This window comes from Porites lutea, chromosome 4 (assembly GCF_958299795.1).
Source record: "Porites lutea chromosome 4, jaPorLute2.1, whole genome shotgun sequence".
NCBI lineage: Eukaryota > Metazoa > Cnidaria > Anthozoa > Scleractinia > Poritidae > Porites > Porites lutea.
In genome coordinates, this window is record NC_133204.1 from 45,399,512 (window position 1) to 45,423,171 (window position 23,660).

A 23,660-nucleotide genomic window follows, 5' to 3' on the forward strand; every position below is an offset into this window, starting at 1 on the left:
CTGGGTGGCGAAAGTTGTTCTCCTCATACAAATACTTCTAATTTTCGGCAGCCATTGTAATCGCTACTTTTGAGATACCTAATTTTAAGATGCTCTTTCAGCTTGTGCTAACAAACATTTTTCAAAAATAAACTGTTTTTGTGTTTACTGAAAGCTGATCACATGATCAACTAATGCAAAAGGCCTATTTGGCAAAAAAGCGAAACTAGGCAGAGTAAATGTTGATAGTGGAGTTCTTCTCCTGTGTGTGCTCTCCATCAAGTCAATGACCTATGACAGAAGGCACCTTTTTGCAGGATATTAGCTACAAGCAGTGTGAATTTCTGCAAATTGTGTTGCGACATGCAGTTTAATCCTGGGTCTTCTCAGGGGCTAAAGTAAATTAGTTTTAATTGTTATCATCATCATGGTCATCATCATCATCACTGAAGTGTCACTTTCAAATATTGATATAACATGTTTAAAACAATGGTTTCCAAAAAAAATACAGGTTATTTGAAAATCAAGATTATGAAATACCTGACCATAAATGGTATTTGTCTTGTTCGCTGTGGTCTACCATAAAGAAAGGAATCTAAAGCTTTCTGGAAGTTGTATCTGAAAAAATGAAATACAATAAAATCATATTATTAGGAGTTGTTATGCAAAAGGAAAGCACAAGAAGACAGTTAAGTTCATGGGTACTAGCTACCGACTATATTATTTTGATGTGAGTTTCCAAATAAGCCAGAAGCAACTTACTTCCAAAGATTTCCATTGTAAACGAAAATTAGTCCCAGATTTCTCGATCTCGTAAGAAATATTTTATACCATCTTTTCCAAAGAGTCTTTTTAAACATTTCCCTTATCGATTTGTCTCCTCTCCTCTTTTGTACCCAGATCTTCTCGACGTTTCTAGCAGGCGCGGCACACAACTAGTAGTACCCAGTTTCTCTCTTTTACACATCGGCGCGCCATTTTGGATTTTGCGAGGGAACACTGCTTTCATTTTGACAGAGCAGTCTTCTTCTGGACTTATGCCTGGAAATGCGTCATTGTCATAGAGTTTTCGTCGTTATTCTGTTTCAAGCGGTGATATTTTGAGAAGATGAGTCGAAATCGTGAGGGTCAGTGGATCCAGGGTAATTTCATCCGTTCTGGAGGAGCACAGAGAAGCCGAGTTGAAATCAGCGACGATGAGGACGATGAAGTCACAGAAATAAAACAGGTTAGCGTCAGAATAAATGAGTGGTCAATATAAAGTTAAATTTGTTAAATATATGTTGAGCAATTGATCAGAAAAGAATAAGGCTTGATCACGTATGTCCAAGTGTGCAATTTTTCGATTCAGGTTCCTTCTCAGTTCTGCAGTATATTAAAAGCTGAGTGAAATTGAATGAATGACTGCCAGGATCGTATTTTTCATTTGATTGATACATTGCCCATGATTACTATGTTTGATTTATTTCTTATATGGGTATCCAGTTGACATAAAAATATTGCAAGTTCTTTTTATGCGGTCACACCTGAGCGAACACCAGAAATTTTAATCCTTCGCTAAATCTTTGGATAATGATTTGCACACAACATTAAAAATGGCTACTGGAACGGTCTTTTGCAGAGCTGGAAAGAAAGAGCAAATCTTGTTAAGTGCAATTACACATTACCAGCCCAGACGTACTGTATTTCATATAACAGACAAAATGTAAAGGAAAATAAGTTTATTTTGGGACAGCTTTGTGAGAACCAACCCTGCAAAGTACATATGTAACTACAGCAATAGGTAAATGACTAATGTACAACACTCATACACTTGCTTTTGCTAAAAGAAAAAACTGCTACAACTGGTCGATCTCAACCTGTAACCCCAATTAAGCACGCAGCCTTAGTGCCAGTTAGGCCGCCAGTTAGGCTGGGGAAATATAAAATTCTGACCAATGGATAACCAGGACAGGGAACACTGTAGAAGGACAGAGGCTAAGCACCAAAAAAACTGGGAATTATCTTCACTAATATACCCAACAAGGCTTGTAGGCGAATTGCCAGTTAGGCTGCCAGAAAAGGCTAGAGTACGACATTTAGGGTAAACAGGTGGCTAACGACCCTGGTTAGAGGTCTGTAACGTTGCCAATCCAACTGCATCAAACTAGACTTTTGTCGCCATCTAAAGTGCAGCTCTGGGACAGCTGACCTAAGCATACCATATTTCCTCAAATAATAGCCAGGGGCGATCATTATTTTTTTGCCCAAAAGGGGGGTGATAATTCGAGGGAAGCAATTATTTCAAATGTTGCTTACTGGAAGTCGTGCCCTAAATATTTTGTTTCATTATCTCATTAAATCAAAAAATGACCATATCAGAATAATAAACTGAACGTTGACTTTTGAAGTCCTAATTTGGTTCCTTGAATAGTTTCCAATGTCAATATCCTCAGCGTCAGAGCTTGAATAATTATTGTCACTGATCAATTTTGCTGGAACAGACTCCTCTTCAACTTGACAGGCAGGGGATAAAAGGCAGAGAAGATGGTAAGAGGGGTGGGTGGGGGGATGATTATTTCGGGTACTTCCGTCTGAAGGGGGCAATTATTAGAGAGAGGGGAATAATCAAGGGATGGCTATTATTTGAGGAAATATGGTACATAGAAACTAAATATATTAACTGAAGGAGCAGGTGCACAACTGTGATGCCATAGATGTATACAACACAGGCTAAGAAACAGGAAAAAAAGCTGCAAACTAGCGGAGCTGAGCTACTTCTTACAACTGAAATAAATTCGGTCAGACAGAGACTAGAAAAAACCTGCCCAAAAAAACCCCGAAGGGAAAAAATGCGGGCAGGAAATTTGGGCAGGAACCAGGTCTCAAGCACAAAGTCCTTGTTATGGGACTTTACAATGTAATCAAGAATAGTCTGCTCCTAAAATAAAACAAAAAAATTAAGAAAAATCAAAGAGTAGTTGGTTCAGAAGCCTAGATGACATTGAAGTGATATACGCAACTTTATATACCCCCGGTGTGGCTACCCGTGGTGTCCCTGGCCTAGTACCCAGGCCCTGTTGTATCTCCTGCCGTCAAAATATTTGTTTCTGCCTTCTTCGCAGGCTCATTCATCGGAAATAACATTTTCCATTATATCTTTGTCTGTAGATTTGTACCGACTCTCAGGCTCTGATCCTCTTTTGTTGATCTATAATTCCAAAATGTATTCTTACCAGTATTGACATACAGTATGTCTGGGCTACCTGTGGTTACCCAACATTGGAAAAGGAAAGGTCAGCACTTGTTAACATCTGCAAAATGCCCTTTCTCCTGTTATGATTTTTACACAAGGTAGAACTCTTTTTTGCTTTCATATCACACTTAGATGATATTTCAAGCTGGAAATCATATATGAAAGTGCAAGTCTCTTCAATTTAAAAGAAAAAAAATTGATGTGTATAATTAGTAAAGGCAGTGCTTAACCCTAATCTGTAAAACGCAGTGCTTAACTGGCTAATCCAAAATGATAAGGAATACTATGTTGTGTAAACTTCAAGAGGTGTCCAAGGGTCTTTCAGCAGATGTTAAAAAGTGCTGACCAAAAGGAAAAGCCTATATTATTATATAACTATGTTTGTTGTTCTTATAATCCAGCAAAGTTCCAGTGACACTGGATGTAGTGATAGGACATCTAGATTCAGAATTAGGAGACAGAAAAGGGAAGCTGCTCAGGAAGTGAAGTTTTCTGGTAAGTCAGGAATACGTCATCAACATTTAAATTATTAATAAATTTTTTATCGGTTTCAACCAGATTAGTTTTTTGAAAACTATCAAGAAAAAATTTAATTAAAATGTATTTGCTGCAATGTTATTGAATGCAGGTGATGAAGAAATCAATGAAGAGTGGGAGCAGTTACAGGTAAGCATTAAGGGCATGTTATTGTGTTTCCAGTTCTTCTTTTTTATTTTAATTGCGAAATTAATAAGAAATAGTAATCTGGGTTGGCAAATACATTACATTTGGCCTAGTCTATACCACAAATTTGTTCTTGACTCCAAAGAATTTGTACCTTAAGTTATTCTGACTGCAGCTTTTAGCCCAAAAATGCTCAGTAGAATTTCATCTACATGTACAAGGTGAGATGCAGTCTGCAATGGAGACAAGTTACCCTTCAGGCTGGTACTTAATGATCTTCGCATTTATTTCATAACATATGAAACTCAGGAATATGTCATCAACATTTAAATTATTAATAAATTTTTTATAGGTTTCAACCAGATTAGTTTTTTGGAAACTATCAAGAAAAAATTTCGTTAAAATGTATCATTCCTTCTTTCATTCCAGTCTCGTAGAGGTCAGGGGTCAAATCCTGGCATGCCTGAATTTTTTTCAGGCTTTTTTTTGTATAATCTTCTTTGTATTTATACTTGTTATAGTAATGGAGTGCAAGTAACCATGTATTTTTGTTTCAACAGCAAGTGATAAAGCTAAGCAAGCTTGAGGCAGAAAAACAGGAGGAGAGAAGGAAAATGTGTGGCACTTTGCAAGATGTGGTAAATGGTTTTTGTTTGCTTGCTATACGTTGATGTCTAGAACTTTTTATTTCACTATATATTTGTCTTGGGAGATGCGTTTCTTGGTCGCTAGTGTCATACAACCCCTCTCCATGACATTGCGCCCCTCCATGGCTAGGAGCCCATCTAGGGACAGACAAGCCTGTCACTGAAAAAACTGTCTCATGGAAGGTATTTTCTCATTTCTGTTGCGAACATAATCTGCAAAATTCATGATGCTGTTCTTTGTGGTAATGTCATAACCTGTTGTAATAAGTGACTTGCATTTTGAATGCTTTGTTTGTCGATCAAAAGTCCAAAAATCTTGACCATGTTGGTGTCTCCTAGTTTACTCCTATAGGTATTCGTCTAAATGTATACCGGTATATATGTTATGGTCAAAATTTAATTCAGGTTGAATTCTTTTAAGCTAAAGGTTGATTCTCAATTCTGTTTTCTTCTAGCCCTAATTTTAAGAATTAGCAGCGTTAGGAGACAAAGGGAATTGAGAATCAACCTAGGTTAAAACATTTAACCTTAATTTAATATTGACCTGTAACATAATTATGTAGTATGCTCCTATAAATATTTGAGGGTGGTATGCCTAATACTTCTCCTTTCAATTTGCCTTGTATATGCTTTTATGTTGAAAAGAGAGTGTCATATTAGATAGAGTCACTTGGGCCCCATTCTATGCAGCTCTTCAGTTGATTCATGTTACAGAACCATGTGGTAATATAAGCATCCTGTGACTAATGCACCCCTTTGATTTGGTTTGCAGATGGATCTTCAAGTAGAAATTGAACCACTGAACTCAAGTAGTTTGAAGAACCAAAACAAAAGAAACAAAACAGGTTCGTAGAGTTATGTTATGTCAATAAACATGTTGCTTCAGCAGTACATACTCTTTGGTACAAGAAGCTTTCATTTCAGCATGGCCCAGCAGAAACGTAATGAAAGTTGTAGTGGAACAAACTGAGAAATAATAATCTTGCCTGCTTTGTTTTAGCTGTAGGTAATGAGAGTGATCAACGAGAAGACTCAGCATCTCCAGAACTGTTTTCCACTCCCCCTGAAGATCAAGGAATCTCTGACAATAAGGTCTTTAATTAGCAGACTGATATTTTTTTTCGGAATTAATTCTCACCCCACAAAAGATATACTGTGCAACTTTTTGTTGTGCCATAAGTAGGTTGAGCATGATCATCTTCGTGAAGGTGGTCCTGAATAGGACTGTTGTTGACAGTGACTGATGTTTTGACAAGTGCAGTAGTCATCTTCAGAGTCAAAGTGTGTTGTATCACGCCAGTTGATGGTGTTTAACTCTGGTTATTGACATGATTGGTCAATTAAGTCATGATGTTATTGGTCATCTGTCAGTTAATTCATGATGTTTTTGGCTATGAACACTCCAAATGCCATTGGTGCATTTCAATCCAACTATCGTTACAGTTTACCCTACTTATGAAATGACTTCTGGGTTCAAACCTTTCACAGTTTTTTCTTGTGTCTTACATTGTAGGTTGAAGAAAAGGTTGATAGTGATGCAGAGTTTCCCGATAGTCCTTCATTACCGGTGAACATGAGATCGCCTGATGCTGGAAATTCAAATGACAGACAAAGGAAAGAACAGCCTTCTTCAACTGCACAACCATCACAGTAAGGTTTGGGGTCGACGTAAGAACAAAATTAATGATGATGAACCTTAATCATGATACCTGCCATCTTCACACACATTTTAGGATCGATGGGATAAAAGCAATGTTGCCTAGCATTTCAGAGGGAAAACAAATGATAAAATTTGCCAATACAAGCAATTGCAGCCGTGTTTGTTTATTCTATCAAAATAAGACAAATGAATTAATTGTCATGCAAAAATTACAGATCAAGTTTGAACAAAAAATTTGCTACATTTTGTTCGCTGTGACAACATCTACTGCATCCAAAGCAGTAACAATAATCCTTTTCACCCATAATTATTGTCTTTAAGATGAAATGTTGTCAGCGTGCAAAGAAAATCATTTTTACAGCTTGCCCTTCGGGCAAGCTGAAGCTAGCAGTTACTAGCCCAAACGTCATTTCCGCTAGCCCCAAAAGCTTTTTGACGAGCAGAATTGATTTCACAGTTCTTTTGTTATTCGAATTCCTCAAAAAAACATCACTTGCCCGTTGGGCAAGTTAAAAACAGAATTAACTAGCCCGATAACAAAATCCACTAGCCCTGGGCTGTCGAACACTACTTTCTTTGCATGCTGGTTCTTGATTTTCTCTTTACTAGAATAATACCCTCGATTTCTTGCAATTGTGGCAAATCTTTTCAATTGTTTTTTTCACACACTTCTCCTGAATTTGCACTGATGACTTTCCATGAATTATGTATCTCTTCTTAAAGTGAGGGCCCTTGGCTTGACTATTACTTAACTATACTCAGTATATATCTCTAGTTAACTACTCAAAACCTTATTTCCAATTGCAGGCAGGAAAAGGACACCAAAAGAAAGTTCAAGTTGAGAAGAACCAGACAGGAGGAATCTAGTGTGGTAAATAAGAGAGAGAAAATTGGTGGAGATGATGATGATGGTGATGATGATGATGCAAAAGTGACTGTGTTAGAAAATGACAAGGAGAAACCTCAAAATGAAAATTTGGAGGTTGACAAAAACGTTTTACATGGAGAAAAGCGCACACTGCAATCAGTTATAAATGATGATGATGATGATGTAACAGATGATGAAGACCCTATTCTTTGTTTAAAAAAGAGAGTCTCTCTGAAGCGCCAGAAATTAACACAATTTTTGGAGGATAGTGACTCTGAGGATGTGAAAGATGTGGCCAAGAGAGGTTCAAAAAGAACCTCTGATAAACTGAGTGATCCAATACCCAAGAGAGTCGCTGTTGGTGATTTTGATAAGGAGAAAACAAGTAAGGACGAGAGTATTTCTTCAAAGGAAAAACAGAACTCTTCACTTTCCAGTGCACAGCCTCCCAGTGTTCGCTTTTCAAGAGAGTACAAGAAACCAAAGTATAGACCTACGACTGTGGAAGAAATCATGAAGGCAGAGGTTTATATTGCGCCTCCAGGATTTAACATTCCATCATACACTAAGCTGATAATCAGAATGTTAGATAGGTACAGGAAACGATTGCAAATTGCACAATCCAAGGTTAAAGTTCGTCTCCCCTGGGGACACCCTGTAGTGGCTGGTAGTAACTCTAAAACTTTAGAACTGAGAATGCCTGGTAAAGCTTCTGCTTTTTCTTTCCTCAGAGGAATACCACAAGATGGTAAGTTTTCTTTTACTACAATTCATACACAATGATTGTCAACCTTTTACATGAGTAAACATGTCGGTTCACAGTTTGGGTCAATGGTAAGCGAAATTCAGGACTGGTAAAATCGTCCCAGAATTGCATTTATCATTTGTAAAAGTCAGTTCCATTCACTGAAAAACGGTTGTGAAGACCTACATACAAACTGGTATCAAAGATGGCTTAAAAGAAATGGAACATGAATTTCCGTTGGAAACATTCCGTGTGGCGAAACAGTACTACCTTATCTGTTGCTCCTGGAAATTTCGAATGGATTGAGCCAAACAGTTGTGTTTCATCATTTTACTTTCCAACTGGTTTTCTCCCCCCCCCCTCCCCCCCCCTTCCCCACCCACTCCCAACAGGATTTTGAGCAATTAAAGCCTCTTGGTAAACAATTTGAAAATAATATTAATTTGCCAACAACTTTTTTTTCTAAATTGTAAGCCAATGGTTGTCAAATCAAGACATTAAAGCTCCAAAAACTGGATGCCCTCCTGTCTGAAGCACGGGGTGAAGGGGACACTGTTGTGGACTAGAATCCTCTATACAGGGAATTAGCAATACTCCTGGTGCTTCATGCTAGTGAAACCTGGATTATTTTCAGCCATATCTTAGCTGGAGTTGCCATATTACACCTTTAACTTTACCATCATTAAGTTAGTAAATCCGGAGGCATCACACTACCTGTTAAAAAAAATATATATATGCATATGTATTATTGTCTAGTTTGGATTGTTTTTCATAAAAGTAGTTGCTTTCTCCTTGAACACAGTTAGCGATGGAGATAACACTACCTCAGCTGGGAGCTGATTCCACTCCTTATAAGTCCTCAGCAAAAAGGAGAATTTAAGGGCATTCTTAGAGCTAAAGGGCATTTGGAATTTATACACATGACTGTTCTGTGTTTGTACTCTTTAACCCTCTCCCTCCCAAACGTGGTTAAAGTCAAAATTCATCCAAATTTCATTTTGTAAAATGTCAAGAAACAAATAGTTCCATGCAAAGCTACTACTAAAGAGGTTTCTTATGAATGGTCACACAGTAGGATTTTGTCCACAGAAGAGTCAGGCCCAGTTCAAACATCTAACTTTTCATATACCAAACTTATTACCTATTTGGGTTGACCTAAATGATATATGTTTAAGTTTGATGGTTGATTCAGATGTCATACTTAATTAGGCAGACTAAATTCATTTTCACAATGTACAATGGTCTACAATGCTTGCCAGTAAAAATTAATTATAGTACTTTATGCATTAGATTCTGCACATGAAAAGTTTGACGTAGAAAACAAAGTCAATCCACTGTTGAAGTTCTCATGTGGGTCAGTTGAACTTATTTCACAAGTGGACCCAAATTAGCTCGATTGGACTTGATTGATTCAAACATCAATCTTAATACATGAAAAGTTTGATAACAGTATTTGAACTGGGCCTAAGAGCCACTTTACAAGACCTTATCTTTCACTCCTCTCGGTCAGTTCACTTCTGTGACGTATCCGAGGCGTGCTTGGACCACGTGACCCGAATGCCTTGGCCGCGTGGAATAATGAGGCTTAGGGACTAGGCAAACTCTGGGTGTGAAAGGGTTAACTTTCCATGCCTTGAATAAAAATAAAAATGTAATCTTCAAGATTCATGACAAAGACACATCTAATTTTTTCTTTTCATTTCTGCAGCAACTGGCACAAGCGTTAAAAATAACTCAGATTCAGATGTTTCCTATAGGAGAAGAACTTTGAGAAGTTCTGCAAAACTGACAACACAAGCAGCTACCAGTACATCGACTAGCACAACCACACATGAAACATCATATAAAGTAGACAGTGACAGTGACGGTGATGAATTCCTGAAAACTTATTTGGATGACGTGCGACCAAAACCTTCCGTTATTACGTCAAGTAAGAAAGCCAGTCTTTTAACAAGAAATGACAGTAGTTCTGCTAGTGGGTCTGCAGATCAACAAAATTTACAACCTAAAGATGATGAAACATCATCTGTTAAAAAGCAAATGTCAAGTAAGTCTAACCTGGGACTTTCAAATGATGGCAAAACAACAAAATCGCATGCTAAAATTAAAACTGCGGATACCAACATATCTGTGCAAAATGGTAATTCAGATGTCTTATTTGGCGCTGGTGTTATTTTGGACGCTAATGCAAGTGAACTACAGTCAAATACATTTGGTGCCTCAGTTAAATCACCTGGGAAAGATAATAATGCAAAAAAAGATTTCAAAACAAGTGAAAGTAAAGTCAAAGATAAAAAGGAAGGAACAAAAGAGGTAAATCAGCCGGACAATCAGACAAACAAAGATGATGCAATCTCCATGGAAGTTGATGAAAACCAAGCAGACAACATTCAGCCTCCAAAACGCAGAAGTATCCTGCATCCTTTAGATGATGATTCAACTGATGATGAAAGAGATATGTCTCAGCCAATTTTTTCTCTTCATCGTACAAAAGGAGACACTTCAGTTGATGTTGATGGTTCTTCATCAAAGGAAGAAAAGGGCAGTAAATTAGGAGAGTCTGTTGTAGATGCTGACAATCTTGCCCTACCAGACTCTCAATCAATACTGACACAAAGTGGATCTCAAGAGAACCTTGGAAAAAGTGTTCTTGACACCTTAACCACTGAAAATCAAGGTGTTTTGGAGCCAGAGTTACTCTCCAATAACAGTTCGACAGAAGGGTTTACATCAACCACAAAAAGGACAGTTAAGAGGGAAGGTGACAGTTTCACTATTGATTTGGACAGCGAAGATAGCCAGAATGCCCGACAAAAGCGTTCTGAAGCAGCAGATAAAGCAGCTGCAGCAGCTGAAAGAAGACAGCGGCTGTTGACCAGAGGAAAGCCACCAAGAGATACCCTGTCATCAAGGTCATTATTGAGCATTGTTATTGTTTGATGTTTAGACAAATTATTTGTCTGTGATAGTTTTCTAATCACTGTTATTATTCATTCAAAATATTTTGTCATTTCTGATTGGCTCCAATCCCCCCATTGAATGCTTCACTATATTTGGAAAATTAAGGTAATAACCCATTGGTTCAATGGTATGGACTAGAAGTTGTTGCACCACCACGGGTTATAAGTTACAAGTCTGTATGAGGGGGAAGGGGGCGGGGGGAGTGGTCAATAATTTGAAGTATTATCAGACAAGGCATGGATCAATACTTTAGCAAGCCACTGTGGAGGGAAGGAAAAACATGAGTTTTTTATTAATGTCAGTATTGAATCATATTATCATGTCATGTTTTAGCTCTTTCGCTGCATCCTCTGTGAACGAAGGTGATGGACACAAGGAATCGACTGTTGAGTGTCCTCTTTGCTATCGTCATTTTCCTTCATCTGAGATACAAACACATGCATCAGACTGTCAAGGCCCACCCTCACCTCCCCCCAAGGCATCATATTCACAAACCCAGAGGGAGATGGCTGGTACATCAGGTGTGACAAGGTGAATGTCTGGATATTTTGTACTGTTTGCCATGTGGACGTGCATCAGACTGGAAAACACATGGAAACAATGAATTCTGCGCATTGTCTACTGAATGTTTTAATCTCTACAAAGCAGGGAAGTAAGCAGATACTGAGAGTGCTGTAAAGCAATGTGTTACTCCTGCTTTGATGTCCTCTCTTAATTGTGGATGCAAGTGTAGCTAAAGTTCCTCGTAGCCTAAGCTGTTAACTATAGTTGTGTCGAAAAACCCTTTCTCTCCCAAACTCAGCTACGAAGCTGACATGTAAGTAGGCTCGATTTCCGCCGTCTCCCGGGTCCGGGCTCATTTTCCCGAACAGCGGCTGGTAATCGAGCCTAACATGTAAGGTACATCTAACTTTAGACAAACTCTGATCATTCAGATGAAAACTCTTTATCTGTTTTTTTACATGGCCATATTTGTTTAGTATGCTTTGTAACGTTGTAGTGTCATCTTTTAATGTACAAACCTGTTCTTTAGCTTGGTAACATTTGATTTGCTGTATTTGGAAACTAGATTGCAAAATTTGCAAGTAGTGATTGTCGGTTTCCGATCCTTTTAGGAGTAAAAGGTCTTAAGCAAATTCAAATTTTCCAACAGATGTCTATCAGTAATACAATGAGAATAATACATGAGAGTAAGTGAAACAAATTCTCTCAACTAGTTCTTCAAGGTAATGTATGGAAACCAGTATGGAGAATTTGTATGTGGGTATTGATTCTTGAAGGGTTAACCAAGAGTAAGCTGTCAGTCATTTCTAAAAATAGCTAATAAGTGAGTTTATTTAACGTATTGTGACAACTTGAATGAGCAAGTTTTCATTAAATCAATAAGAAATTTGCTCATTCAAGTAGATCTAAAGTATAACCATTCTGAACTTAGGCTGCTCTTTTTCAGTCCTGGTCCCCGCGCAATATACCAAACTTTATCTGGTGAACGAGGCCAGTTAAAAAACCTGAAAGTTTTCCTTCAACGGTCTCCATTGGCTGAAAGGAAGATCCTTGAAAAAGCTAACCAACCACCAGAATCAGGCAAGAAAAATCTTGATTTTGAAAAGAACGTTTCTTCTTCTGGACAGACTGGAAAAATAGGAAAGTTTAAAGGTTTTCATCAGAGTTCTGCTGAGGGGGCGAGGAAACATACCAGGACAACAAGAGCAGCCGTAAGAACAGAATCAGAGAGTGAACGGAGCGGATATGAGAGAGAAGTAGATGAGGAGGTCTGCAGCTGGCTTGATTCATCAAGGTCTTTATCAGTTTTTTCTTTCTACTTTTAGCTGTAATATAATTATGACCATAAAGTACTATGTTGGTCGCAATGAAATGGGTGCTACTTTTCTTTTCTAGGGAGCAGAGAAAAGACGGCTTGACTATGATAGTTGCTAGTGGGGATTATAGTATTAGTTGAATAATAGAGACGTCTAAACACTTATAATAGTTTAATCCTTCCCTACTGATCCCTTAACGTTACGATAGATGACGTATGAGTAAAATAGAGGACCTGTTAACCTGCAAACAAGCTCTCCGGGACGCTCTGGCGGTGGGGAGGGAAAAGCTGCCTCTCTGGAATTTGAATATCTGCATCGGAAAAGTCGATGCGAAATGCTAATTGGCGGAGATGACATTAGTAATGACGTCATTAACCTTGGCACGTGTTTTTCAATGTTTGTTTACATTCGCGCTCGTATCCGCTTCGCGCTGATTGGTGGAATTCTGACAGCTCGACGGGGAGCCATAGGGGAATTTGAGGTGGAATTCAAATTCCAGAGAGGCAGTTGCAAGCTGTCCTTCCTTTTCCCGCCCCGCCGCCAGAGCGCCCGGAGAGCTTCCTCGCAGCTAGACCTGTTAGGACATACCATCGCCCACCCTCACTGCAAGTGAGGCTAAAGTTTATAGAAAGACCCTTGTGCAGGGGCGTGTGTAAGAGAATAGAGAGGTAAAGCAACGACGAGGGCAACGAGAACGTCAAAAAAGCAGTAGATTTAGATTAGCAAAACTACAACTTTGCACGTGCAACCCCCTTGTTGTACATCTCTTTGCCGTCACTGCACGACTACGACGTGAATCTTCCTTATTTTACGTTTTGTGTAGGACGTGAACCTTCACGACCTTCTTTTTCTGTTCCTGAGATTCGATAGAGCCTTGTACAATTTAACTCCAGGAAAATTTGCCAACATTTGACGAACTGAGCGAGATGAAATAAGCGCGATAAAGTTTGAAGCAGCGCGACTTGACTTTTTAAGTGACCTTTCCGTAGCCGTTGCCGTCGTTGTTGCTTACGGTCCCTAATGATACAAATCAGAATTTTAGTCTCATGCGCCTCCGCTGGGGCCGGAGTCACGCATGCGCGGAGGAGACTACCATGCTTTTTGACATGTGTTGAGTTGCATTATGGGACCAATTTAGACCCAAATAACGGCAATAGGAAGCTTTAGTGACGAAGATGGCGACGGCAAAGAGAACTTCAAAGAAGCAATAGGTTTATTATGCAAAGCAGCAACTTTGCACGTGCGGCACACTTTTTGATACATTTCTTTGCCGTCACTGCACGACCACGACGTGAAATTTCCTTATGCGACGTTTTATGGAGAATGTAAATTTAAACACACGACGGCGGAATTTCCCTTTTTCTCTCTAAACACAAGAATTTGACTCCAGAGAAATCTGCCTACATTTGACATTTTAAGTGAGTTGTAATAAACCTGATAAAGTTTGAAAAAACGGGAATTCGTTTTAGCGGTAACGTTTTCGCTGCCGTTGCCGTTGTCGTTGCCAAAGTTCCCTAATAAAAGAAGCGATGGCGTCCCTAAAACATTCCCATAGTGCAGTTCGATACACACCGACCTGATCTGACGCACGGCCTGAAAATGGCACTTATATTAGGCGCCCTTTTCCTCTTTTTGAGCAAGTTACAGACGGAAACTCCAGGATTTCCTTCATCTCTTTTCTATTGAGGAAAGGGATCCTATTATCTTATTAAGACAATTTTATTTCAGAGTTCCCTTGATCATTTGCATTGCTTGAAAACATTTCTCTTCTTTGCACAAGGTTAATAGATGAGTATTTTTGTTATCTGTTTTTCTAATATGTAATGATTTAAAGGGTTGGTTCCACATTTTATGTATATATAAAAAGACAAAGAATTGGATACCTCAATTCATAGATAGAATTATATTTTTTATTATTGGTCATAGTTTATGCTTAGTTAATGACTACTCAGTCACCAAAGTTATTGTTGGTGTTCTAAAAATTTTCTTTTTTTATAGTTATCCAGTTGTTCGTTTATCGTTTCTCTCACGATGGTCACTCTTTTATTGATTGGGAACTGGTCTATTTGTAAACAGCCCCACCTTTCTTATCTACACGATTCTTCAGATTGGTGTATCTCAATATTTTTATGTACACGATTCTTCAGAAAGGCGCCGTTTATTCACTAGCCGTTTGACACAACCGGTCCGGTTTGACTCGTAAAAAGTGCCAAAAAAATTTAGTTTTATCAACCGAATTCATAAAATCAATAAACCACAATACAGATTCAAAGCTTACGTTTCGAGACTGAAATAGCCTTCGTTAAAGTGAACGAAGAACCCTCGAGGTAGGTCAAGTGATGGCGACGTGGTTATATCGTCATGGTTACGCTTTGTTATCATGGATTTCCATGTCAGAAAAATAAGCATAAGTGTGTTACAGTTGTTCGGGGGACTGACCCTTTTTTGACTAATCGGGTATGTGCCTCTGAACAGGGTCTGGTTTTCAGGGTTTTGAATGTTAACGTATACTATTTCACCATTTCATCCAAACCTTCAGATAAGGGGGGGGGGGGGGGAGGGGGTGGGGGGCGGTCTCCAAAAAGTTTCATTTTCGGCCCTTTGGTCCTCTGTTTGGCAGCCCCGGGACTCTCCCCTGGATCCGCCACTGCATTTAGTGTCTTGAATATGGTATGTTTTTGGACCGGAAGCCCTTAAGGGAGTGAGAAGGTTAGCGATGAGTACAAACAATATTTTTCCCCCAAAAATGATAATCTATTCCCATGATCGTATTGTAAAAAATTACTTTATTCCGTATGCGAAACGAACTGAGTCAGGGATTTGAGCGCTGCCCGCGCGGGAAGCGGGATTCCCCAAAATCCTGGCCTGGGACGCGGATTGGGAAAGAAAAGGATATTTAGGATAGAAATTGTAGAAGTTCGAGAATTCGGGATTGCCGTGAAAAGGGAGCGGAAATGAGTGATCAGGACGCCCCATCCAGATCCTGTCAAGTAGCTAGAGCTATTGATGTATTTTTCTTTTTTGTTGTTTTTATTCTATTCAGTTCCGGGAAAAAGAGGCCCCAGAAGACGTATGGAGGTAAAAAGAATTTATTGATCATACACTGAATGAATAAGACCGATTTGGTGGACCACCTGTTGGATTGTTTAATTGATTGACTGCATGAAAAAACGTAGGATAAAAAGTTTAAGTAATAAATACTGATGAAAAAGTCTTGTTATGTTCCAACATAAACTAGAAAACTATCAAAGCAGGGAACCCAGATTATCCCTTGAAAATCTTTTAAGAATAAATTTTTCGTATTTGCAAGCTTTCCGCGCGTAGCGTAATCCTAGAATGACCTTGTTGCATCATTTGTGGCTTGTGTTTTCTACTCGAAAACTTTTCTTCTGTTAGTTATATACTAGTAAATCATCAAGCAAACCAAGTTCTTTCATCTCTTTAAAGGAAATACCTCAAAACCGTATGGTGACTACATTCCCCTTGAAACGTCCAGACAAAGTGACGATGATAGAATAATTAAGAGCAGTTCTTCCAAATCACACGAAGAAAACCAAACGACAAAAACGGACGAAATAGAATCGTGTAGCAGCTCATCTGACGGGGATGACGATGCGCTTATGGTGCAGTATGGAGCTCAACGTGTGTCCCGGCGACAGAGAACAGGATCCAGGAAAGAAGGAAAACAAGAAACAGACAAAAACGAACTGGCACTCGAGCAGCTTGGTGGATGGAAGAAGAAGCGACCGCTCTCGTCATCGAAAAGCTCCAAACCCAGAAAGTCTCGGCGGCTGAGAGATTCTGATAGCGAAGACAGCGATGAGTCAACTATTCTTTGTGCCATGTGTGAGGAGAGAATTCCCAAGGAGATTTATGAGAAACATGCTGAAGAGGAGCTGGAGGAGAGGAAAAGGACGGGGGGTGCTCCTCGAAAGGTGGAAGGTTGGTTCACGTTACCTGGTGTTTCTTTTCCATAGTCGCTCTGCATCCCCGCTCTCTTACGTGTGGAGTTATGGGCTAAACAGACGAAAAATTCCCTTTTTTCGAAAAATCGTATCCGGATACGTGTGGACCGGGCCTGAGTATGTTTTTGTCCGATTCTCTGATTTCAAGTGTTGTCTATCTCCATCCACGTCTCACATCTATTTTTCAGCTCTTGCCTTTCGTTGTTTTGTTTCAGTTGTTACGGCAAAAGATTCAAGTAGAGAAGGCGGCAGGAGTGACCACAGAAGGTGAATATACTCTAATATAACTTGTTTAATTTAATTCCGAAAGTGCCCCTCTTTCCACCTCCATTGCTTCCAGTCAGCTGTTGTTTGAAACAAACTGTGAGTGCCACGTCGGAGTGGAATAAAACACAAAAATTGGGTTTAATCAAGTGATTGGATTTAATCAAGCGTCAATTTACCACCTTTTTATTAAAAAGACACAGAAGGTGTTATCTCGAGCGCTTTTCCTTCATCAGAGAGATTCAAGGGAAAATACAAGCAAGAAAAAAATTCGGGTCAATGAAATCTGTACTTTCAAATGGTATTCTTTACTTGGTATGTAGTTGGGATGATTGTTTGGTTGAAACCCTGGGGTGGGACCATTTCTGCAACAATGACTCGACAGTAATGTTACATGATTCTATTTGTTTCAAAGTTTTTAAAAATAATCTTATTTTATTTGCAATTTTAAGTTGGGGAAATGTTGGCTAACTTTGCATGATTGTAAACCCGCGACTTAGATAAAATTGTATGCCTCTATCTTTCTTATTAACACACAACTACCTTATAAAGCAGTTACTGTACCACATTTTAAGGGTTGGTAGACAAGAAAAGAGAGACTTGGTTGTCCCCTTACAAAGTTCTGGAGCAGAATGCAGTGAGGTCGACGATAATGATGATTTTGACTGGGACGCTGTTAGTGATTCACCAATCAAGTGCTTCCAGTTTACAGAAAATTGTACCAGTGGCGTGGACTTTCAGAATCAGTTTGAACACCTCAAAAAGGAGAAGAGCGGCAGGAGGCGGGGAAATCAAGAACGATATAAAGGGTCGGATACCCGTAGGGGTTATGGACAATACGATAACCGTGGGGAGTACGGAAGTTCCGGTGGAGGTTCTAATAAAAAGGGACATTATAGAGGATCGTATAATAAAGTTTACGGACGTGGCCGTAGAAAAAAATATAGTGGGAAGTCAAGGGGATACCGCGGCGGCAAAAAATAACATAGTGATTCGTTCATTGTTTATATACTCATTCTCCGGTTTGTCAGATTCTCCGTTGTTTGGAGACGTAATTAATTGTGAACTGGTTTCCGTTCAGTAAGGTTCAAAATGTTCCTGTTTTACCCAAGCCAATTTCAAGGGAGCGCTAGCTACTTAGTAGGTGTTTCCTGAGCGGAAAATACCGTAGTATTCTTTAAACTGCCGTTTGGGGTGGGGCTTCATGCAAGTCTTACTTTTGCAGTATTTTTTGTTTGCCAGTTTGTTTTTTTCCACAAATTGCACGTACAGTTTATGTAAATTTACAAGGAGCTGATGCATTGCAGGTGCGAATCGTGCAGAGAACAAAAGACATTGCAAAAGTGGGGTTTACATGAAGCGCCTCCCAAACGGGAATGTAAAGAATGTAATGGTATTTTCCGCTTTGGTCAACTGCACAAAAGGACTATCATGTTCCCATAGTGCAGTTTTAAACAACATCAACTCAGTCTCGCGCAATCTCGCGCTAACGTCAGAATGGCCAGTAGACCTCTTTAGCGTGTTTGTTTTGTTTTTCCAATCATACTTATTAAAGTTGAATGGTTATGAAACCCGTTAGACTCCTTTGTTATATGTTTTTGTTAGCTCTTTTGGACCTGACCGTACACAACGTTCAATAGCATTCTAATCATTTTGAACTTACTGACCAATAGAATCATCGCAATAATTTATTCAGTCACAATTTGTGAGCAAAAAACAATGGTTTGTGTACGGTCAGGGAGCTTCCCTGAACATAAACTACAACACCGTTGTTTTCAACTTTGATGTTTGCCGGCTTTCCTAACCAGTCACCTCTATTAATTATGTTCCAATGAAGGTCATGTAATAATACTTCAGGGAACTGTTTCTTTTAAACTTTTGGTGAAAAACAATGAAAAATTCCATCGGGGAAATGCGACAGATATTTTCGCGTATGTTGCAAATGAATCCACCCTTTGTCAACCCTTTGTCTTATTTAGGTGCATATGTATGCATAATTTATGAAAAGACAAAGCATTAACTTCATTTAGAAATTATAACATACAAGCTAAAGAGGTCTATTCATATCTAAGTGAGAGTTAACATAGTGATCATGGGTCTAATTTATAGAAAAAAATAAAACCCAGAATGACTGTGGTAGTTGAGAAAGAAAGGCCTTCTTTCTCTTCCTGTTTATTATACCGAATTTAGTTTAATCCTGTAGCCGTAATAATGGTTAACTGACCACCTCCCCCCCTCCCCCGCTAAGTCAATACTAACACTTACTTCTCACTCAGGGCGAAATTGTGACTTAGGGGAGGGGTAGGTGGTCATAGGACTTTCTACCGAACTTACAGGTTACTCTCTGTTTAATCCAAAGTGGCTGATGCACCATCGAAGGCGACGTTTTCAGCTCAAAACTAAAGCATTGCTCACATTAGAAATAAGTTGCTATCCTGTATGACCGGCCATGGTAGGAAAAAAAATTCAAGAGTTTTGTGTCAGTGCTTCGTAGCCAAGATACACCCAAATAAAGAACAATTTCAGTCTTATTTGGCCCTGTATAGTACCTGTATAGGGACGGCAGCGGAAAACGATCAAGCGTCTAAGGTTTCAAGTATGCGCCCCTTAAGACGTTCTAAGACAATGCTTTTATTCGATTTTAATGAATATTCAGAACAGGACCCATGCTAACTAAATCACTAAAATGTAGCTAGGTGACATGCCATGTATGGTCTTAAAAGTAATAATTAAAAGGGCCGACCTGTACCTATTCCAAACAAGGTTTGTGATTGGCTGGGAAAACAATAGGGATGGCGACATAACAATGCCCCTATCCCTGAAAACAATAGGTAGTGCAGGTTATAGGGACCAATGAAGTAAGAGGTTTGGATGGGTGCATGTCAGTCGATTACAAAGCTTGGTTCGTATTTGTTTACAAGTACGATTATCATTAAGAAAACGAAAATAGAGATGAATACGCCACTTCAAAATATTTCTCCTTAAAAGAAAAACACCTGAGATACAGTTAAGTAACCACAACTGTCTCATGATCGAGATTGGCGGATACAAAACCAAATATAAAGAATCAATAGAGTTTGCCAGGATTGTGGATGTTATCAAATCGAAGAAGAAATTCATTTTCTGTTTCAATTTTAATACTGCTGCAAATCATAAAACAAAATTGAAATAATTTTCCTAGTAAGGCCCAAATACTAATGCATCAGCATTAGCATTTTTTTTGCCTTGGATGGCAAATTCCCGGGGGTGGGGACTCTTGAGCTGTCAAATTCCCCGGGGTGGGGACGAAAAAAGAGGGCAAATGCCCCGTCCTCCGTCAACACTGCAACATTTTTCATTGATCGCACAGTCAAATAGTGCTGTTTTAAGCATTTTAATGTGCGATTTTTTTGGTTTAATTAACGTCTTCTTTTGTAATAGCGCGAGGATTCTAATTAAGACTTTTACGCCGCCACGACATGCACCAGTTTTAATATGGTTTTAGTATTGGTATAAAATTATTGACATTAAAATTAATAGAGCGCTGTAAAGTTATATGTTATGAATAGTTTTATAAATATGAAAGGATGTTCTTCAAATAATATCAACAGAAATTTGATTCAATAACCAAAAAACGTTGATTCACATCGATAGCTCCAATTTCGCTACGTAATTCTGGCTTGATAAGCAATGAAGAAATGCATACATACATTTAAAATCGAGAAAATGCCTTTACAACCCTCTACAATTTATTTCTGTCCTTGACAAATGAGTCAATCTGCTTTTCTTCCAGTAAAACCTTATATTCTGATAGGAAACCGCGTGCGTGACAAAAGCTCGGGATTGGCCCGGAGGTTGGCAAATGCCCGGCCCCCGGGCAGTGCAACATTTGCAAATGCCCCACCCCCGGGACTGACAAGGCGGGCAAATGCCCCGCAGTTGCCCGGGGGGAGGGGGCTGGGCGCAGGTGGAATTGACTGATGCATAAGTAACTATCTGTTAACGAATGGATCATGAATTATTATGAAATCTGCTTCGTATCTTATAAACAAAGAATTAATTAAATTAATATCATCTTGTTTTAATATTTGGGATAAATTCCTATCGATGTAGTTTAAATTCACCCGAGAAGCGAGGATGTTACATTAATGAAAACAAATTTTTGCTACGACCCCTTAAAGCTTAGTGGTCCCTTGTTATGTTTCGAGAGTCTCGAAGTTCTATATTTTCGACGAAAAATTTGTCTAACCTTTCCTCCAAATAAAAAGACGTTGAATTCTGCTTCATAGAAAAAAAAAAGGGCAAAAATGCAAATTAAAACACGCAGCTGACAAAACTCGCATTGATTATGATATGAGTTTGCCTTTTAGCGTGAAAAAATAAAACAGATAATACATTTTACACGTCCAGCCTCGCGGGAACTTTGGCATCAGACGACAGTAAATACACTCTTTTTTTTTATAAGAATGTTGTTTTTCCGGCCCAGGCTGAATATTCTTATTTTTCTGCCGATTTTAGGCTGAAAATATTCTTGTATTATTCTTAAATTATAGCTTATGACATTTTCGTTTTAGAATTTATTGGGGTATCAATTACAAGTGTTTGGTATCTAGATCTCTGCTGAATACTGTACATATGTATTACATGTACCGTTCATCGAACTGTCATTAGCGTTGAACATTTTGCTATAGCTAGTGCAGGTTTTTCCGTTTTGTTGGCTAGTTTCGCCGTTAAGAGAAAGGAATAATTTTATACGGTTAAGTTAAAAACATAAAATTGTATTGTATTTACAGATGTTTCAACACACAAAATTATATCTATCCTTTTCAAAATCTCACTCAGCCTCGGCTTTATTCTTAAAATATTCTTAAAATTTCGCAAATTTCAGCCTCGATATTCTTATAAAATATATTCTTATAAAAAAAAAGAGTGTAACACGAGAGTTGCTGTAGCCAAGTACTTTTTCAAGGGGTTTAATTTTGTGAAACTAGGAGCATGTCTAAGAAAAACGCATCGTCATATATCTTTATTTAGTTCAATGAAGTTATGGATTCTAAGATATTTAAGTGAAGAATGTTTTTCAAAGAGGTCAAGTTTTGTGCCCAATCTTTCTACCTTTAATAAACGTTTTGCGTGGGTTTGTTGGCTATATAAGGTGCAAGAAATGTTTTATAGGTATAAAAATTGTCACTTAAATCCAGATGATCAAGAAAATGCTTAAACTATGACAATGACTTCCATTTTGGTGCTAATATTTCATTTTCACCTTTGTTAATAACATTTCCGTTGTCAAACAACGTACGCAAACAGCATGACATGGAAACCAAAAGCCCGGGGCAGTGGTCAAATATTGCTCTTTCGAGTTGTTTTACTTAGTGAAGGAGGATCTACTGCTCGTTAGGACTTCGATATGGAAAAGATTTCACTTGCTCATTCTGCGGACAAATTCTGTAACCGCTTTAAGGGTTACCATTACATGTCAACAGCAGGAAACGATCCTTTTAAAACAGGATTCATCATAGACGCCATTCTTAACGTTCCGTTTTGCATTATCACAACACTGGCCAATGTTCTTGTTATAATTTCAATATGGCGGTCGTATCAGCTTCGTACACCCGCGAACATGCTGTTAATTGGATTAGCATTGTCAGATTTAGGCGTTGGTTTGGTCGTACAGCCTTTCTTCATTGCTTATTTGTTCTCATTTGCTTTCCACGGTGCCGATAAATTTACTTGTATTTATGCGGTTGGGTTGAATTTAACTGCTTCTTGTCTTTCGTGTGTATCCTTTGGAACGGTAACAGCAATAAGCGTTGAACGCTACCTTTCACTTCACCTCCATCTGCGCTACGACGAGATTTTCACAGTGAAGCGTGTTCGACGTTTTCTCGTCGTTTTGTGGCTTCTAGGTGGTCTGTCCCCTATAATCTTGGTTTTCTTTGTTCCTGAATATAAATCGCATTATTTCGTGGTCGGAATTGCACTTTGTTTGCTGATTTCCACAGTGGCTTACGTAAAGATACACCGCATCGTTCGTTCTCATCTCAAACAAATAGAAGCAAACGACGTAAGGCAAAGGGAGGTCTCTAACCACTTTGGTAACCGCAAAAAATCCGCGTATAACATGTTTCTGGTTTACTGTGTGCTTATTTGCTGTTACGCGCCTTACTTGGTCTGCCTCGCCTTGGGTAAAATCACTGGATACACAAAAGAGAATTGGACTGCAATTAACTTTGCACTGACAATTGTAAACATAAACTCTACTCTAAATCCAATTATTTATTGTTACCGTATGAGGGATATTCGCAGGGCAATGTTTCATACATTGTATACAACTTTACGATGTAACAAGTAAAGCGGATGGCAAAAGTATCTTTGTTCCTGTTTCCATTAACAATAAACAGGCATTATATATTGTATCAAGAATGTTCTCCCGTGAGTTGTTAGTAACCAAAATTTTGGGCATGTAGAGTACCCTGCGAGCAAGAGGTTTCTTTCTGGCATAGCTTTTAGCATCTGCGAAGTCGTTTGCGTAAACAACTGCGGGACTGACAAGCCACGCGAACGACTTTGCAAATGGTAAAGGCCATGCCAGAAAGAAGCACCTGCTCGCAGTATAATGTAGAGTACCGTCGTTTACTTCTTTGAAAAGCTTACTTAGTTTCTCGTTACGATCGAATAACACGCAAATGCAAAGTTTTCGGCTTTGATCATGAATACCTACACTTTCGTAAGCGAATTTTGTCTTACTATTTACCGCGAATTGAAATGTAAAAACACCAGCCGTTCTTTTCTGCATAAAGTTTTCCGCACCCTTCAAATATATACGTCAACGTTGTTATTTATTTTTCATTGCTACTTCTCACTCAGGGCG

At 38.8% G+C, this 23,660-nt stretch overlaps 2 protein-coding genes across 2 annotated transcripts; both read left to right on the plus strand.

Annotated features, from left to right (window-relative positions):
• The first annotated feature begins 958 nt into the window (after positions 1 to 958).
• LOC140934754 (uncharacterized) lies at positions 959 to 19,338 on the plus strand. Its single transcript, XM_073384325.1, has 15 exons — positions 959 to 1,207; positions 3,616 to 3,709; positions 3,843 to 3,880; positions 4,438 to 4,515; positions 5,297 to 5,369; positions 5,525 to 5,616; positions 6,038 to 6,174; positions 6,992 to 7,827; positions 9,506 to 10,709; positions 11,092 to 11,289; positions 12,209 to 12,556; positions 15,622 to 15,656; positions 16,026 to 16,520; positions 16,759 to 16,810; positions 17,383 to 19,338. Exons 1-15 carry the CDS (start codon positions 1,088 to 1,090, stop codon positions 17,789 to 17,791), a joined length of 4,209 nt encoding a protein of 1,402 aa, XP_073240426.1. The 5' UTR covers positions 959 to 1,087; the 3' UTR covers positions 17,792 to 19,338.
• A 2,744-nt stretch (positions 19,339 to 22,082) lies between these two features.
• Positions 22,083 to 23,593, plus strand: LOC140935876 (adenosine receptor A2b-like). Its single transcript, XM_073385453.1, has one exon. It carries the CDS (start codon positions 22,197 to 22,199, stop codon positions 23,139 to 23,141), a length of 945 nt encoding a protein of 314 aa, XP_073241554.1. The 5' UTR covers positions 22,083 to 22,196; the 3' UTR covers positions 23,142 to 23,593.
• The last annotated feature ends 67 nt before the right edge of the window (positions 23,594 to 23,660 follow it).